At 43.1% G+C, this 19041-nt stretch overlaps 2 protein-coding genes across 3 annotated transcripts; both read right to left on the reverse strand.

The window, feature by feature from the left end:
• Positions 1-2620: 2620 nt before the first annotated feature.
• LOC130609269 (tubulin alpha-8 chain) lies at positions 2621-10822 on the reverse strand. Of its 2 annotated transcripts, none has more exons than XM_057428069.1 (5): positions 10367-10822; positions 6606-6828; positions 5900-6048; positions 4689-5369; positions 2621-3281 (listed from the first exon to the last, which is right to left on the reverse strand). In XM_057428069.1, the coding sequence occupies exons 1-5, from the start codon at positions 10367-10369 to the stop codon at positions 2994-2996; spliced, it is 1344 nt and encodes a 447-aa protein (XP_057284052.1). In that variant the 5' UTR covers positions 10370-10822; the 3' UTR covers positions 2621-2993. The 2 variants fall into 2 exon arrangements, with proteins under 2 accessions (XP_057284052.1, XP_057284053.1); XM_057428070.1 differs by lacking the exon at positions 10367-10822 and adding an exon at positions 9856-10019.
• A 2686-nt stretch (positions 10823-13508) lies between these two features.
• On the reverse strand, positions 13509-18390 carry LOC130609270 (tubulin alpha-2 chain). The gene is made up of 5 exons (XM_057428071.1): positions 18272-18390; positions 16730-16943; positions 15788-15936; positions 14864-15541; positions 13509-13827 (listed from the first exon to the last, which is right to left on the reverse strand). Exons 1-5 carry the CDS (start codon positions 18272-18274, stop codon positions 13567-13569), a joined length of 1305 nt encoding a protein of 434 aa, XP_057284054.1. The 5' UTR covers positions 18275-18390; the 3' UTR covers positions 13509-13566.
• Positions 18391-19041: the final 651 nt, after the last annotated feature.

Genomic DNA, 19041 nt, shown 5'->3' on the forward strand with positions numbered 1-19041 from the left:
CCCTTCCTGTCTCTGCCTGTAGGGTGTAGGTGTTGCCCCCTTCCACAGGCTGTGCAGAGCTCCTGATGGCTTCTGTCTTCCTTTATTTGCTCCCTAGAAGGTCACTGGTGTCTTGGAGGACCCCTTTGCCCCTCAGAAAAGCCCTATCAGTGAGCTGCTTACATGAATTCATATGTGGTATGCAGAAGCCTTCAGCTGTTGTTTCACTAAGTTACCAAATTCAGATTCAAATGAGAACCTGCTCATACAACCTTGCTCTGTTGGAGGCAGCACCACTGCTTGGCAGTTAGAGCTCTTCAGCCAAGGCAGCAGTGGCAGTGAAAAGCTTCCTGAATTGTCACAGGGGTGGGTATGGATATCTATAGGGGCTTGTGAGAAGGGCACAAATAACTCAGCATCTTTGCTGTGATTCTGGCAGAGCCTCTTGTCAATGGGTTAAATTTAGCAGTGTTCCCTTCCTATTGCTAGCTTGTGTGGCATCTGCTTCATAGAAGGGAGGAAGAGAGATAGAACTGCTAAGCCATAAGTTGCCTAGAGACAGTCTAACCACCTGAGCAAAGAGCAAACCAACACTGGAGACTGAACAGAAGCTAGGTCTGAAAGTTCTGTGGAAACTAGTGAAGTAGTGTGCAGCTGAAGTGGCTTTTGGTAATAACCCTTGTGAGGGCTTGGATGCTCAATTAAGAGGAGCATTTGTCTCAAGAATATTTAAGCTTTGCATGTTGAAGTTACTCAGACACCCCACTTCCAAAACAGGTAGCAGGCAGAAGTCTGAGCACAGAAAGTGTGCTCAGATGAAGGGATGGCTAAACATGAAAGATGCTGTGTTCTGGTCTCCAAATACACTGCTGGCTGGTCATTGCAGAGTAGAGTCACTATAACAAAAGCTGCTAGCTCCTAATAATTGCCCTGGCACTTCTAATGTCCAGAATGCACTGACTATTGTGAAAGCAGAGATTCCTGAGTGTCCTTGCAAATAAAATAAACCACAACACTGATGATCAGATGAGATTTTAAAAGCTTTCAGGAAATTAGGAAGTGCACACCCAGTGTTTTAGGATGCTTACAGTACTCCACACTGGATCAACAACTTCCACTTCACTGCATTGCTTTCAGCAGTTTTTCACAGAACAGACCAAGCAATTCATCTGCCATGTTTAATCACGGGGTTTTGTCTTTATCTTGTTGCCTATTTCTCCTCTCTTACGGGAAGAACAGGGTCACTTCTCAGTTTGAACACATACATGTGTGTCATGTATGAATTTCCTGTTTCTGGTTTGGGGCCTAATTCAGAACAGAACTGTGAGGGAAGCAAAAAAGAAGTCTAAATTCCACTAGGCTGAGTAATACTTATTCATGTTTCTTCAGTTTAGGTACATAATCAAGCATGTCCTAAATAGGATGTTTTCCTAAACAGAGCCATTTCTGCTACTCCATAACTTCATAGTTTAGTAATTTACTGATCTGGTTAATTAAATGGGGTACACCTCTAGTTAATGGCCTCCAACTAGATCTGATGCCACTGATTACCACACTCTGGGCCCAGCCATTCAGCCAGTTTTCAGTCCAACTCACTATGCTCACCCAGCTCATACTATGAGGATCTTACAGGCAACAGTGTCGAAAGCCTTATTCAAGTCTAGGTAGACAATATCATAGAATCATAGAATCACAGAATAGTTAGGGTTGGAAAGGACCTGAAGATCATCTAGTTCCAACCCCCCTGCCATGGGCAGGGACACCTCATACTACACCATGCCACCCAAGGCTTCATCCAACCTGGTTTTGAACACTGCCAGGGATGGAGCATTCACAACCTCCCTGGGCAACCCATTCCAGTGCCTCACCACCCTACCAGGAAAGAATTTCCTCCTTATATCCAATCTAAACTTCCCCTGTTTAAGTTTTAATCCATTAGCCCTTGTCCTATCACTACAGTCCCTAATGAAGAGTCCCTCCCCAGCATCAGCATCCCTATAAGCCCCCTTCAGATACCGGAAGGCTGCTATGGGGTTTTCCTCTAGTTTGTCAGGCCAGTTGTTTCATCATAAAAGGTCATCAAGTCAGTAAAGCATGACTTCTTGTTGGTGAATCCCTTATGAGTACTCCTGACAGTTTTCTTCTTGTTCATGTGCCTAAAAATCATTTAGGGATTGTAATGAGGCTGACCAGCCTGTAGCTCCCTGCATCTTCCTTCTTGTCCTTTTTGAAGACAGGAGTGGCATTTGCTTTCCACCAGTCTTTGGCCACTTCTCCCAATCACCATGATCATCAAACATTATCACGAGTGGCCTTGCAATGACATTAGCCAGCTGCCTCAGCTCTCATGGGTGCAACCCATCAGGGACCCTCAATAAAAAGTAGCTGAAAGGTTTCCTAGTCAAGAATTGACATTGCCTAGTAAGACATGAATCCTATAGATTTGAGATCTTGGATCACAACTTTGAATTATCTTTGAGTGAACGTTCAAATGCCCATATTGCAGACTCACTTGCACATGGTGCACTAAATAAAGATTGCCACAGATGGCACAGTGATCTGCTGGTTAAAGCAGATGTTGTTTCTTGCAGAGGAGGAACTATGCAAGTAGAGTAAGGAATACTGAAATGTTTTCAGGAGGTACGATGCAAAAAATAAAAGTTTAGGTTTTATTGTTTTGTTGTCTTTTTTTAAGGGGGAAAAGCTTCTCATTTAAACAGTTTGAATTGTAGTGGTTTTAGTATGTGCATTAGAGCTTAAACAGGCTTACATTAAATGTGCAAGGAAGAAGAGTGAGTCTTTTTGCGTTGCTGGGAGTGGTGAGGCATTACTGCAGCTGATCCTATCTTACAGGACAACTTACCTGTGATTTATGGAATAAAAGGTGTCTCTATGTGACCCCTCTTAAATTTCTGTATATTACATACAAAAAAATATGACCTAATGGTAGACACATGCAATACAGTGATACAGAGACAATTCTCTGCTCACTAGAAACAAGGTGTATTTTAAAACTACTCCCCATCATTTTCTTCTTCAAATGAGTCAGTTCCCACTTCCTCATAGTCCTTCTCCAGGGCAGCCAGATCCTCTCGGGCCTCTGCAAATTCTCCCTCCTCCATGCCTTCACCCACATACCAGTGCACAAAAGCTCTCTTGGCATACATCAGATCAAACTTGTGGTCGAGCCTGGCCCAAGCCTCTGCAATGGCCGTGGTGTTGCTTAGCATGCAGACTGCTCGCTGAACTTGGGCTAGGTCGCCACCAGGAACTACAGTAGGAGGCTGATAGTTGATCCCAACCTGGAAACAGGAATATGAAAGAAGGTTGTGAAAAGGCAAGAGCCGTCAAAAGCAGTCAAACAGCTGAAAAAATGTGAGTAAAGTTACAGATGCTGGCATAGAGTAGTGCCACTATCAAAACTACTAGACTGCATATTCCATAAGAAATAATAATATCATAAACAATATGACATATGGTGTAAGAGACTGTGTCAGTGAAAACACCACCACCACAACAGGATGTCTGGCTCAACATTGGTATGGCAGGAAGACTGACATTGCCAATACCACTGCCACAGCAGGATGTCTGTCCTCGCATTTCTGTGGCAGGAAAACTACATTGCCAATAGCACCATCACAGCAGGACGTTTGTGAAGGGTATCTGTCTCAACATTGCTCTCCAGTTGACACTTCGGTGCAGGGTGTTTGCCTTAACATTGCTGCATCACGGAACCACGAGGGGAGAAGACCCCCTAGTGACAGTATTGGGCATGAGCACCACCGCAGAGTGGAGGATGTGTTACAACTCTATAAAAGAATGGCATCAACCAGCATAGGAAAGAAATATCTTCCACCACCAAACTTGGAACTAATCAGACTGTTGGGACATTGCAGCTCTGGGATGGTAGCTATTGCTATGAACTCTTTTATTCTTTCCTCTTACTTTCCTTCTTTTCTCTCTCTCTCTTTTTCTCTCTGGAATTTGTTGGTGGGCAAATAAAATTCCTTGACTCTTGGCTCCTTTTTAAGTCTTAATTCTGTTCCCGAGAATACGAGCAAAACCATGCTCCGGCCTTTTATCAGCGGCTGACGCATGGTCATTTTACTGTCTGTGATATCTTTCTGTTTAATGTACACTGCCAGCTTCATAGCTTTCTTAGCAGCTAATCAATACTGAATATGCAGCTTCAACAAGATACTCCATAGAAACTAATACAGAAAGTTAAGTTGGTTCCCAGTTAAAAGCTTTCATTCTTAAGCTGGCTGTTTGCATGACAAATGTTTTTTCCACTGCTAATGTTTGTATTATTGTTGACATTATGTTTGCCAACACTGTTACCTTGCCAGCAGGGCGGAGGCTGTATATATTTCCTTTATAAACTGTATTGGGTTTGGTATTTCCTTCATTTTAGATGTTGCTTCTGGGAGTACTCACTGGCTTGTCCAAAATTTGGGTCTGAAATTAATACTTCTTTAAATTTTAACTCATATACACTTCAGATTTCCATTTACATAAATATTTAGAAGTCTGTGTCAATGGGATGTCCAAAGGAGGAAGGGCATATACATGATGCAACCTCATCTTTCTTATGCTCCTTCTTCTCACAAGTTGAAAACATACGAGATCTAGAACTTTAAATACAAGTTTTCTGCTAGACTAAACTTGCCCTTTAAACATCAAAGAGAAGTTCATGGCAGCCTACTCACCTTGAAGCCTGTTGGACACCAGTCGACAAACTGGATGGTTCTCTTGGTCTTGATGGCAGCAATTGCGACATTGACATCCTTGGGAACCACATCACCACGGTACAGCATGCAGCAGGCCATGTACTTGCCATGTCTTGGGTCACACTTCACCATCTGGTTGTTGGGCTCAAAGCAGGCACTGGTGATTTCAGCCACTGAGAGCTGCTCATGATGTGCTCTGTCAGAGGAGATGATGGGGGCATAGGTGACTAAAGGGAAGTGGATGCGCGGATAGGGCACCAGGTTTGTCTGGAACTCTGTCAGATCCACATTGAGGGCACCATCGAAGCGCAGTGAAGCTGTGATGGAGGAGACAATCTGGCTGATGAGGCGGTTGAGGTTGGTGTAGGTGGGACGCTCGATGTCCAGGTTTCGGCGGCAGATGTCGTAGATGGCTTCATTATCCACCATGAAGGCGCAATCCGAGTGCTCCAGGGTGGTATGTGTGGTCAGGATGGAATTGTAGGGCTCCACCACAGCGGTGGAGACCTGTGGGGCTGGGTAGATTGCAAACTCCAGTTTGGACTTCTTTCCATAATCCACAGAGAGTCGTTCCATTAGTAAGGAGGTAAAGCCAGAGCCGGTACCTCCACCAAAGCTGTGGAAGATCAGGAACCCTTGCAGCCCAGAACAGGCATCAGTCTAGAAAGCAAAAGAGAAAAATAGGGGCTGAAAAAGAATGAAAAGACTTCATCTACTGTATGAGCTGGAGGAGAGAGCAGGCATCAGCAATATACAGCATAGATTTCATGGCATGTTTCCTTGAGAAAGGGCTCATGATAATCCCATCCTTTTTGTTCCTCACTCACTCAACTTCAGCCATAAAAATCAGACTCATCTACGGAGGTTCTCTTTCTGAACTTCATATTTCTCTTAGTTAGTCTGACTGAAACCAGCAATGTAGAACTGCCTAATTCTATACCAGTATTGGTGATCAAGGGCTGTGCTAACAATGAAGAATTACAAATTCAGAACCACTTTTTAATACTTGGAGGCATACAGCTGGGAACTGAACTACTGGGCTTCTCTCTCTTGGAACAGCAATGATGCATCATATGTCTTGCAATCTCTTCTCTAAACCATTGGTATCATTTGTAATTAACCAGGTACCTGTTCTGCATTTCTTTCTTCTGCAGAATCCAAGCTGGTGTTTCAAAACTACTGGGACTTACCAGCTTACGGACACGATCAAGCACCATATCAATGCTTTCTTTGCCAATGGTGTAGTGGCCACGGGCATAGTTATTAGCTGCATCTTCCTTTCCAGTGATCAGTTGTTCTGGATGAAAAAGTTCCCGGAAGGTCCCAGCCCGCACTTCATCTGAACAAGAAAAAGGAATTGTAAGATTTTCTCAGTATGTTGCATTCTGTTGATTTATGGTGTGACTTGTATCCAGCCACACAAATTGGTATCTTCTCATGAACTTGTCAGTTGTACAGCCTGTACCCGCAAGAGGACAAGTCACTAGGAAAAAAGTGTGAGAAGAATCAGGTCCCCCAGGGTGCCCCAATTTTTAGACATCTTTCTATTCGTGGGGGGTAAACTGTCAGGCTCCCACTCTGAATCTGGATCAAGGAAAAGCAGAATTCAAGTGGCAAAAATGTCATGATAAATAAAACCTAAAGTTAAGTGTTTGTGCAAAGAGAAGTCACACAAACCATGTGCACTAGCTTTTAAACTGCTGGGGATCCTGCTGATCCTATAACACCTATGGCAGAATCTGCCATTCTGTGTCACAAGAAAATTCATTTCATGCTATCTAGTGGTCTAGATAGAAAGGGAGTGCTGCTTTGTACCAGTGGAGACTGGTGGCACACTGTGGTGATGTTAGGAAGAGTAAGATCTTCTCCCTTTTGCAGGTTTATTTCCATACTGACCTACTACACTTGGTTCCAAGTCCACCATTACAGCCCGTGGCACATGCTTCCCAGTGCCTGTTTCATTGAAAAACGTAGTAAAAGAGTCATCATTGTTGAGTTTATCCTGCACATCCTTGAAGGTGCCATCTGGCTGAATGCCATGCTCCAGGCAGAAGAGTTCCCAGCACGCATTTCCTATCTGAACTCCAGCCTGGCCAACGTGAATAGAGATGCATTCACGCTAAGGGGAGAGAGCAGAGAGAGGCAGGGTCAGAAAAAGCAGTTACTTGTCACTGTCAACATTTCATTTCGTTGTTCAACCCTATGACCAGAATGAGACTGTACATTTAAACACAGATGCTGGGACAGCTTTTTATAATATTGAGACCTATGTGCTGTAATATATGGGTACACGAAAACAGGTAGGAAAAAGGCATAATTTCCTCTACACAAACCTCACCTCTCCTACTATGGATTGGCCCCCAGTTCAGTTTATTTTTACTCCCGGCTGGAACCTGACACAGCCATGTGGTATCCTTCAACCTAATGTAACCCAAGACAGCTGCTGTGTTTTGATCCTTTTACCCTCTGATAGCAGGCTGGAGTAGAAACTTGGCGAACTGCTTTAAGAACATTTCACCTCAGGAAATTATCTCAGATTCTCTCTGCTGAAACACATGTTCCTTCAAGCTCCTGAACACCTATGTATTTTACATTGCAGGTCCATTGCTTATTCAGGCAATGCCATTGCAATAGGGTATGCTTATTTGCATAATTTTGAGCACAGTTTTTGTAGTAGCCAAGAACTTTAATGAAAAGAAGCCAATGTCTTTTAACACCAGGCTAGAGTTAGTCCTGATGATTACAACACTGGGTGTAGTGAAGGGTAGTTTTTTAAGGAGAGAGTGGTTTCAGATGGAGTTTTTCAGCTTCAGTTTCTGCTTTGGAGCAACTTTAATTAAAGTCTTCTGAGCTTCGCCTGTGTGATCTCAGTGGCTCTGTCTATATTAAGGAGTAAGAGTCAGGTGATAGTACTGAGCACTGGCCTGTGGTCACCTGTGTGACTGCTAATTAGCACACTCTCTGGCGCAGCTTTGGCTTATGACAGTTCATACTTTTCCAGACAATGCTTCAGCACTCCAGAATACATCTCATTGTCAAAAATGGTTTCCAGTGAGCAGCTCACTGACCACTGCCTAGCTTTGGAGAGGGAAAGAGAATTCAGATACCTAAATATGAAGCAGACCATGCTACCTGGCTTCGAGGACTGATAATGGTCCTCATTTGTTTTTGTTTTGCATTACCACATTGAGAGATATCCAGTGACTTAATATCAGATGCTTATCTTGCAAAATCATCCTGTGACCTGAGAGTGAATTGCATCTTCCCCCAAAACTAACTCCTCAGGCAGTATGTGTGACCAACAGCTTCTCTGGAGCAGTGTTTTCTTCACAGATTGCCACGTACTTGTTCTAGAAATGTAACTAAAGATATTTTTTTTTGGAAGCAAGTGGAATTTCAGAAGTCAGCACTGCCCCAGTTAGTCATCCTTGCAAGTTCAAATGAATATGGAAGGTCAACTTAAATATTCAATTAAATATATGATTTCTATCCAGTACTCATTTGTAAGTTGAAAGGAGATGACAAATGCATATGCAGCGCTGTGTGTAATGTGCTCTTAAGTGTACTTGCACAACCCTGTTTTTCTCAGCTGAGTTGTGCAAAGTATCTGAGTTAAATTTGGGTGACAAGGCTTTACAGGCTGGTATGTTGCAGGGGAGCTGCAATCTGGAGGATTATGCAGGAGACACTGAAGGCATTTTTGGACTCTGAGAATTCAATTAATGCTGATTTTGCACAGGACAGGCTCCTTCTTTCCTTTCAAATCCCAGTGCGAGCCTGTGAAGCTGGCAGTAAGAACAAAAATTCCTTTTAAACACGGCAGTGAGGGCAGGTGACTGTTTTAAAGGATGTCTTTAAAAGAGCAAAACTACAAGTCAAGCAATACTTCAAAACTGAACAGCTACTTTTCTCTGTTCCTCAGATCAATAGAGGAATTTGCCTGTTTTTTCACAGATGGAACAAGAGAATGTTGCCTTAGAAAGTTAATATTGTAAAGCTTAGTATAGGGCTACAGCTGAGGACTGCAGAACCAGTTCTTTTCCTTTCAGACTGAGCTTGAAGAAGTGCTAGTTTGAGGCGGTATTTCATTCCTCCCTTTAGAGCCAGGCCTCTTGCCACGCTCCTGCCCAGCAGTAATTCGGAAATATTCAGACAAAGAGAGAAGACGGTAACAAAGGTGTTTCTCATTTTGCATAGTAAACAGCTTTAAAATAGACTTTTAGTAGGGAAGACAGTGGGCCTTCTTCAGAGTCACAGGCGGGGTAAACTGATCTCTACACGATATTTAAATTTGGAGCCCACTCTAAACTCATGCTTCACATCCCATCACTAATGTACCAGGATCTGTCTTACAAATTGTGAACTTGACTTTTTAGCTACCAAGAGAGAGCTGAAAGAAACTGTGAAACTATACCTGGGACAGCTTTGACTTTATTAAAAAAAAACCCAGAATACTACCCGTCTTAAGTATTTATGGTACAAAGGCAGACTTTAGTCTTCCAGCTATTCCCAAAACACACTCACTACCCTGGGTCTGCTTTAAGGCATGGGGAGGCTGTGGATCTGTGTATCTATCTTGCCTGTGAAATGCACGCTCTCATTTTGGACCTGCAGCTGTATTGGCAGAAATGACAGCCACTGGGGCTAAATTAATTTAAAACAGACAGAAAGATAAGTAATTTATTTTGTTTATTTCTAAAAAAAAATATTATAGGAAATGTGCTGATAAAATATAGCCATAGAATCATAGACTCATAGAATTACAGAACGGAAGGGTTGGAAGGAACCTTAAAGATCATCCAGTTCCAATCCCCCTGCCATAGGCAGGGACACCTTCCACTAGACCAGGTTGCTCAAAGCCCCGTCCAATGTGCCCTACTCATAACAGAAAGTATTGAAAAGCTAAGACTCCAGATCTAATTTGTCTTACAATTCCACTAAGTAGAGACTCTGAAGAAAACTTTGGTTCACCATGCCTTACAGCTCCAGTGAAATTCTCTAATACTTCTTTCCTACCCTCTTACATAGTAATCAGTGCATGAGTTTTAGGCACAGACTACTGATCAAGAACAGCAGATCCCCCTGCTTTCCTTTGCCCTCTGTCCTCATGGTCCCTGTATGGCTTCTGTTCCCACATCCCCCTTACCATGGTGTCACCAGTGGTGTTTCCTTCCCTTTCGGATCAGTGGTGGCCGGTCCTTGCAGAAGCCTGGCTGTGGGCTGCAAGAAGGAGGCAGCCTTGGCCCGGCATCCAGCACCTGCTGCTGTGCTTCAGTGTCACAGTGTGGTGCGGAATAGGTCACCCTCTGTACCACTGCCTCCTGCCCTCGCTGCACCCCACGTGTGCAAAGTCACCCAGACAGGCAGGGCTCTCATATACCCCAGATCTCAAATTCAGTCCCACCTGGTTCAGCGTGCTTACTGAATCTGAACATGGCGTGCTATACTTTCTAACACCTATTATACATACATATCACCTACAACACTCATACCATTCCAGTTCCCTGTTCTGCCAGTATGTACATGTGTAGATGAAAATCACTCCAAAATTCCAATACAGGAGACTAAGAGGGCATAAGAGAGCAAATGAATGGAAAAGAGAAGGATAGAAGAAAAAAAACCCCAAATATAGAAAACCAGAAAGTAAATATAATTACCATTCTGAAGTGTCCTCTACTAGTGTGCTTTTAAATGCTGGGCTGACTTCTTTCTGTCTTTACTCCAGCTGCCTCTCTATTAATGTTTCAGTTTACTTGCATTGCTTCTCTTTTGGTGGACACTCATCTGGGATGTCAGCAGTATGAGACAGCATTCAGTACAGACTCTAGCTCGTCTGTCCAAACACAGAGAGAAATCTGATGCTTATTGCAGTGCGTATTGCAAGACATAGCTGGAGGTATCACACAAATGTTCTCACACCAAATTAGGGCAGTTGCCTCCTCCACTTTATTGTTTAATCCTTCTGCACTACCTCAGCATTGGAAAGCAGCTTCTCTCACTGGAGAAATCCTCATGTTTGCAGCTCCTAGGTAACAAAGAGGAAGGGGAGCACACTTAATTGCTTGAACCTGAGTATTGTGTATCCCCTGACTTTATAAACATACTGTTCATTATGATATTCAATTAGTAGGAATTTAAATACACAATTCCTAAACTTTAAGTTAGTCTGTTTTGACTTGATGATATTAATAGATTGTTCTGCCCCTAATGACAACCAGCATCTAAGTATCTTCCCTAACTAGCACCTACATTAATGCCTACTACTAGGTAGTTCACACTTAGCACCTAGGTATGAACTACCTAGTGTGAAGTCCTTCATACTGGTTTTTATAAACTCACATTTACTTTGGTATAGTCTTTATGTTGCTGATCTTTACACAAACCTGCAAATCACTCCTGTGATTTTGGGAAAAGCTACAGAGATTTCTGGAGCCACAATATTTTTACAGAGGAAGAATTCCTGTGATAATTTCTGTCTTGCTTTGCTTAAGCTGGGTCCCACGGTTCTCCAGCAAATTACTGGATCATTACTTTGCAGCTAAGAAACAGGTTGTTCTAGTGTTCTTCTTCCAGTGGAGCTGGTAACATTCCAGCCAAGCTCTGGCACCCTGGACAATCTGAAATGTTAATGCTCATGTGCAGAGAATCGTCTCAGGAAAAAAATCTCACAGGAAATACTTTGAGCAGTCCACCACTCCAATCTTCTTAGGCACTCTTTGAATCAACATGTCAGATCTACTAGCTACAAAACCTAAATGAGGTCCGTGAATTACTAAATTATGTGCACCTTAGTCCAATGCTGCATTCTCTTCCATTGCCCCCCTCCTCTCTTCTGAAATAGGCAGTGAGAGCATCTCTGAGTGTCAGTGTTAATCATTCCTCTCCCCACTACACTCAAGCTCAACTGTCCCAGGACCCATAGACTCACCAGTGTTGGGTTGCCTCACTGAACAGTCTCACCAGTCAAAAACTTCCAGGGAGCAAGGAGTGATGGAGTCTTGAGTGACATCCCTGGCCAGTGGGAGTACATTGGCTTTGTCTCTTCTTAGAATCAGTTGAGCTTGAAAAGTCTGGGGATGACCCAGGTGACTATTTTTCCCTTTCTTACACATGAATAGCTAAGTTTAAGACCAAAGACCTGCTCTGTCTTCAGATAGCCCATGAACTCAAGCGCTGAAAATACGTGCTGGTCTCTGGTGAAGGTCAGATACAGGTGTAAAAGCCCTGGGGAAGACTTGGGCATACTGTTTTCCATTAGGTTTCCTTATGTTGCTCTGTCCACACATGTTGGGGAGTGCTTGGGCAGAAAACTCTCAGCCTAGATTTAGAGAGTAGTCTTAAAGCACAGTGTGGGACTGTGCTCCCACATACTGGTGAGTTTTGTTGTCTCCAGAGTGAGCCTCTGGGCTCTGCTCCACAGAGATATGAGGCAGATATGGTCTGACCCTGGATTCTTGGAAAAAAAGTCACCTTGCTTGGTGTAGGCATTCAACCTGCTGGGCAGATAGTGAGCTTGTAGGAAGATGTCTCTGTCCTGCATGGAACATGCCTGAGACATGCCCTGCATAGTGAGGGTTAATAGCCCAGCAGGCTGGTCAAGACCTGCCGACTTCAGCTTTTACCTGGCAACACTGGTAAATGATGATGAGAGCTAAATAAGGCTGATTATAAAAAAGCTCTGCCATGGAGTCCTGAGGTGTGCAAATAAGTGAATTTGGCATGAGTTTAGAGTGGCTTTGCTGGTACTACCAGAGGAACTTGTGAATAGCCCATGTTCCTGGGGCTGATGTGCAGCCTGCATGCAACTGGGATGGTCTAGACATTCTCAGAGGGCGTCTTATGTCCACATGGACTGGGTGCTGTGTCATAGGTGACCTCCAGAGCAATGCAACAGAGCAGAGGAGTTGAGAGTTATTCCCAATTATTTAAGATACTATCAAAATCAGCCTCTTAGAGGGATTAAAAAAAACCGAAAACTTAACATGTCCATACAAAACTTAAACCCTTTTTCTCCATTTAAAAATAGACACAGCTCTGAAAATAGCATGAAAATAGCATAATCTACAGTTTACAAGTACTCTTATCATGGTTTAACAGCAGCTGACAACTAAACTTCACCCAGCTGCTCACTCCCTCCCTCTGCATGGGGATAGGGGAGAGAACTGGATGAGTAAAAGTGAGAAAAGCCATGGGTTGAGATAAAGACAGCTTAAGAAGTAAAGCAAAAGCCATGCACACAAGCAAACCAAAGCAAGGAATACATTCACCACTTCCCATTAACAGGCAGGAATTCAGCCATCCCCAGCAAAGCAGGGCTCCATTGCTTCCTAAGTAACTGTAAGTATGATTACTTAGGATGACAAAATGCTGTAACTTCAAATGTCCCCTCCTTTGTTCTCCCCCCTAGTTTATACACTGAGCATGACACCATATGGTGTGGGATGTCCCTGGGTTCAGCTGGGGTCAGCTTTCCCAGCTATGTCCCATAGTGATTACGTGGGACATTCTGAAGACCAAGTTCCTCAAATAATATTCCAGTGACATGACTGTATCTTTGCATTGAATAAATGACAGTATAGATGACAGGGATTCTTTCAGGATACATTAGGAAAAAATATGAAGCCTGTCACTCTCTGAGGCAAAGTGACTAATGATTAGATGTTCCTACATCCCATGTTTACTGTCTTGTTATCTCACAGTGACCTCATCCATATTATAGTTTGCTAAGATGGCAGTGGACTTCGTGTGTGTGAAACAAGCATAAATGCAGCCACATGAAAAAAAGACAGAGAGCCAATCTCATGCACAGAAAAAGGCAGAGTGATTTTTAAGACTCCACTGCCTAATTTTCTTCAAGTCAGCCAGTTACCACTTCTTCATAATCCTTCTCCAGGGCAGACAGGTCTTCTCGGGCCTCTGCAAATTCTCCCTCCTCCATGCCTTCACTAACATACCAGTGCACAAAAGCTCTCTTGGCATACATCAGATCAAACTTGTGGTTGAGCCTGGCCCAAGCCTCTGCAATGGCTGTGGTGCTGCTCAGCATGCAGACTGCTCGCTCGACCTGGGCTAGGTCTCCTCCTGGTGTAACTGTAGGAGGCTGATAGTTGATCCCAACCTGCAAATAACAATCGAGATGTTATGAGAAAAGGGACAAAATGAAACAATAAGGGGGGAGGGAGGGGGAGGGGGAACTCTAAAACCATTAGTGGGGAGAGGAAATGAGGTAGGGAAAAAAACAGATCACCTCAGTGTTATAGTCTAATGTCATTTGAGCACCTTCTTTGTGCACAATGATTTGTGCGTATTGTGGAAGTATAAGGATTTGACATTCGTTACACTTACTCAGCAAATAAAAAAAAAGGAGGGGGGGGGGAAGCACCAACCAGAACTGGACTTTAAATGAAGTAAAACTTGTATGTCAGTATGCGTGGAAAAAATGAGGACAATGACGAAAATATCTCTTTGCACAGATGTCACAGAAATGCTTCACTTGCCAACAATATATTTATATTCTTGGTAACTTCTGGTCTGGGTTGAGGAGGTTTCTTTTGATTGGCTTGGCTTTTTAAATCTCATGAACAGACACCCTCAAGTGTCTGTGTCTTCAGAAGACGAGCCTTACCTTGATCTTTTTCTAAAATACCATTTCTTCAAGTCTTACACAGTTGACATGAAATGGCTTTAAACTGAAAGAGGGTAGATTTAGATTATATACTAGGAAGAAGTCCTCTACTGCGGGAGTGGTGAGGCACTGGAACAGGTTGATCAGAGAAGCTGTGGCTGCCCCATCCCTGACAGTGTTGGATAGGGCTTTGAGCAACCTCATCTAGTGGAAGGTGTCCCTGCCCGTGGCAGGGGAGGTGGAGCTAGATGATCTTAAGGTCCTTTCCAACCCTAACTATTCTATGATTCTATGACATGCTCCTGTTACTGAATACAAAAATAATGTATATGCTTTCATTTATTTAAATATATAGGAGTCTGAGTCAATGGGATATTCAAAGGAGGAAGGGCATATACATGATGCAACCTCATCTTTCTTATGCTCCTTCTTCTCACAAGTTGAAAACATACGAGATCTAGAACTTTAAATACAAGTTTTCTGCTAGACTAAACTTGCCCTTTAAACATCAAAGAGAAGTTCATGGCACCTTGAAGCCTGTTGGACACCAGTCGACAAACTGGATGGTTCTCTTGGTCTTGATGGCAGCAATTGCGACATTGACATCCTTGGGAACCACGTCACCACGGTACAGCATGAAGCAGGCCATGTACTTGCCGTGCCTTGGGTCACACTTCACCATCTGGTTGTTGGGCTCAAAGCAGGCGCTGGTGATTTCAGCCACTGAGAGCTGCTCATGATGTGCTCTGTCAGAGATGATGGGGGCATAGGTGACTAAAGGGAAGTGGATGCGCGGATAGGGCACCAGGTTTGTCTGAAGCTCTGTCAGATCCACATTGAGGGCACCATCGAAGCGCAGTGAAGCCGTGATAGAAGAGACCATCTGGCTGATGAGGCGGTTGAGGTTGGTGTACGTGGGACACTCAATATCCAGGTTTTGGTGGCAGATGTCGTAGATGGCTTCATTATCCACCATGAATGTGCAATCCGAGTGCTCCAGGGTGGTATGTGTGGTCAGGATGGAATTGTAGGGCTCTACCACAGCGGTGGAGACCTGTGGGGCTGGGTAGATTGCAAACTCCAGTTTGGACTTCTTTCCATATTCAATGGAGAGTCGTTCCATTAGTAAGGAGGTAAAGCCAGACCCGGTACCTCCACCAAAGCTGTGGAAGATCAGGAACCCTTGCAGCCCAGAACAGGCATCTGCCTGAAAGCCAAAAAGAAAAGTGAAAAAACGAGTTACATGTTTTCAAATCACCCCCTCAAACAGAGACAGCAACACCCACACCCAATGATAATGTTTGAGATTTTCCAGTTAAGTCTCCCATTCATAGGACAACTAAGACAGGACATCCAGGACCTGCATGCCTCTGTTCTGAGCCAGTGACAACAGTATAAAGAAAATGAGAGCCACTATTAAAAATTATCTTGCTTCTGAAGTAATAGTGCATACCGTCTTACGGATACGATCCAATACCATGTCAATTTTGTCTTTGCCAACAGAGTAGTGACCACGTGCATAATTATTTGCTGCATCTTCTTTTCCAGAGATAAGCTGTTCCGGATGGAAAAGCTGCCGGTAGGTGCCAGTCCGCACTTCATCTAAACAAGAGACAAAAATAATAAGCTTGGAAGAAATAATTCACCAGTGCTGATAACATTTGCAAAACAAAGGTAGTGGTTTATGTTGGCAGAAAATGGCATGGAAGGTCTGGATTTTGAAAAGCAAAGTACAGAGGTGAGGAGTATCATCTGAGATGTCAGTTTTGAAGAAAAAGAACCCAAAACCAAAAAGTGGACTCTGCTCCAAGTGTAAGTTGCTGTGTTATACCAATTAATTCATTTATCAAATGAGAGCTGTGCCATGCTGTGGTAAAATGTCAGCTCTGTATACTGATCAGATGAAGATCCATCAGAACCATCAGGGGAATGACTTTAAAAATAGGAGATTTCCAAGAGTAAAACAGTGTTTTCCCCTGGAGATCTGTCAGGACAATTCTCTTACACCCTCTCTTACACCTGAATGTGAGGAAAGCAATTTCCGTCAGTCAGCAAAGGAAAAATACCACTACAAAAAAAGACCAGAAGGGAACGTCTTTAAGAAAGCTAAGCTGTACTCATAACCCATGGAGGTTTAAATAATAGTAAACTTTTGATTTTATTATTGGTAGAGCACCTATGACAGAGTGCAGTCCAGTTTTCATCTTTTCATTGAGAATAACAGAGTTTTTAGTAATACTTAGGATTAAAATCTTAAAATCTGTACATTTTGCCTGCATGTTATGTTGTGATCATCGCTAATGGTAAGGGCATTATCTTGACATTCAGTGATCTGAACTTTGGCACCCAGAAGAGTTAATTAATTTCTATTTTCCAAGATTAGTTCTATACTGACCTATTACTGTTTGTTCCAAGTCCACCATAATAGCATGGGGCACATATTTTCCAGAGCTTGTCTCTCTGAAGAATGTGGCAAAAGAGTCATCATCACTGGGTTGATCGATGAAGGTGCCATTTGGCTGAATGCCATGCTCCAGACAGAAGAGTTCCCAGCAAGTATTGCCAATTTGAACTCCAGCTTGGCCAATGTGAATAGAGATGCACTCACGCTGAAAGGGGAGGACAGGGGAAGTGGTGAGAAGGACCAGTGAATATCCTAAGAGTCTACAAGTTAATCTTACCTGAAACCCCAAATCAACCAAGGGTTCCAAAATTTTCCACAAGAATGGAATTAATGTAAAACATTCTGACACAAATAGGAAGAAAAATATTTTGCTGTGAGGAAAAAGATGCAATAATCACAACAGTTAGAGATTTGCAGTAGATACACATGTGGTATACAGTACACAGAACCTACATGTAAGTGCACATAAGCCTACATAGGTAGAAAAACTGTATTAGGTACACAAAATCACAACAGTATATTCCATATTAGTATATTAGTTCCAGCTAAAAACAAGAGCCAAGTCCACTTGTCTGGGACAAGACCTAGCTATGCTACCTTACTGATATATAGATAAAGCAAAGAGAATGATGTATCTTCTGATCTCTCAACCTTCTGTCAAGCATGTGTGCCAGACAGTTGGAAAATAGGAAATTAAATGAACTAGAATTAAAGTGCCTTTAGCCTCTTCATTAATTTCAATCACTGATTTTTTCAGCCCATTCTCTGGCTACTTTTAATTCCATTTAACACGTGAAGAGTTAACTAGGTACTCAAAAGGATTTGGTACCCTTCACATGTTACACAAAATTAATCTCCTGAGAAATCCTTCTCAGACATACGCTTCTGTAATCATGGCTGTTCAGTCAGTAACCAGTTTCTAAAGTGTTTATTATGGTGTCATGCACATAGTTTAACAACAGAAATCTAAAACACAAAATGTTAAGATCACAATTCAAAAAAGACATTTGTTTCCTTCTGTAGATTGCTATGCAGTCTCACAGGTACTGTGAATTTAAAGGGTTCTCTCATAAACACTGTAGTTGGACACGGTATATTTAAGTATGAATTTTTTGGTGGGTTATTCCCATCCAGTCTTACCAGGTAAACATCCACATTTCTTAGCTCTTCATTTTAATACTCACAAACTAGTAGGCCATTACTACAGGGTTAAACATACTGTATTCAAAGTACATCCTGAGTAGCTTCTACTCAAGAAAACAATTTCCAACCGCATCCTTCTTTTTCTGCACAACTTCCCTTATACTGAATGCATTAACACAAATGTAGCTCAACATATCAGACTGTATTTACCAAGCAGCTAACAACTGTTTGTTTGTACACTGTGAGCGGTATTTGTTGCCCCCAAAATGAAGCAAAAAAAATGCATTTCAAGCTTCCCACTTTAACTCAGATCTTGACCAGAGTAGGGGGAAACAGGAGGCCAAACACAGTGCTCATTATCTCATAAAATAATTGGATTCTTTTTCTTACCATTGCTTCTCCCACACGCTTCCTTTCTTGATTGGTGGTAGCAGCAGCTTTGGTTACTGATGTTCCTCCTGTCGTGGAAGCAGCCTAGTACAAGATGACAGAATATCTACACCTCTCCGGCAGGGGCCCCTCTGCATCACAGCATAATAAGCAGAAGAGGTCATAATGTCTCCCAGGCAACCATCCCATTTCACACACTCTCCTGCTATGCCAGCAGCCTGCTTTCAACCATCAACAGGTCCCAGCCCTAAACTCTGCTCTTCAGCAAATCTTCCCAGTTAATTCTCCAAGCTAAACCTTGGGATTAGGAAAAAAGAAGAGAAATTACAACCAGAATTTTACCATGTACAGAGCATCTTCACAAATAACTGGTTCCCTTCTGTTGTGGTTTAAACCCAGCCAGACAGCTTGTTCACTCACTCCCAGTGAGTGGTGCCGGGCTGGAAGCAGTCAAGGCCCCTGTCCCACCCCCCCCCCAGGGGCTCTCCCCTTCCCCGCTCCCAGAGGGATGGGGAGGAGATCGAAAGAGTGCAACTCCCAGGGTTGAGACAAGAACAGTCCAGCAACCAATGTACAACACAAATCACCACCTCTACCACCAACAACAATGATAAGAGAAAATAACAAGGGAAGAGAATACAATACCACCCACCGAGAAATGAGTCTGACTCAGAAGACCTCGTGTCCTTCCGGGTAACTCCCAGTTACCCCCCACCCTGGGCATGATGTGCCGTGGTACGGAATACCTCTTTGGCTAGCCTGGGTCAGGC

The sequence above is a fragment of the Pezoporus wallicus genome, unplaced genomic scaffold, assembly GCF_028554395.1.
Source record: "Pezoporus wallicus isolate ANWC-B61680 ecotype Strahan unplaced genomic scaffold, APGP_CSIRO_Pwel_v1 contig_2908, whole genome shotgun sequence".
NCBI classification, from domain to species: Eukaryota; Metazoa; Chordata; class Aves; order Psittaciformes; family Psittacidae; genus Pezoporus; species Pezoporus wallicus.

Bases quoted from the DNA above. Each gene is read 5' to 3' on its own strand.
- LOC130609269 (XM_057428069.1), bottom strand. The intron at 6,049-6,605 runs GTCAGTATGGAA...TTTCTTGTTCAG, and splicing joins CTTGGAACCAAGTGTAGTAG to ATGAAGTGCGGGCTGGGACC. The intron at 3,282-4,688 runs GTGAGTAGGCTG...TCCTGTTTCCAG, and splicing joins GGTGTCCAACAGGCTTCAAG to GTTGGGATCAACTATCAGCC.
- LOC130609270 (XM_057428071.1), bottom strand. The intron at 15,937-16,729 runs GTCAGTATAGAA...TCTCTTGTTTAG, and splicing joins CTTGGAACAAACAGTAATAG to ATGAAGTGCGGACTGGCACC. The intron at 15,542-15,787 runs GTATGCACTATT...TTTGGCTTTCAG, and splicing joins TGGATCGTATCCGTAAGACG to GCAGATGCCTGTTCTGGGCT.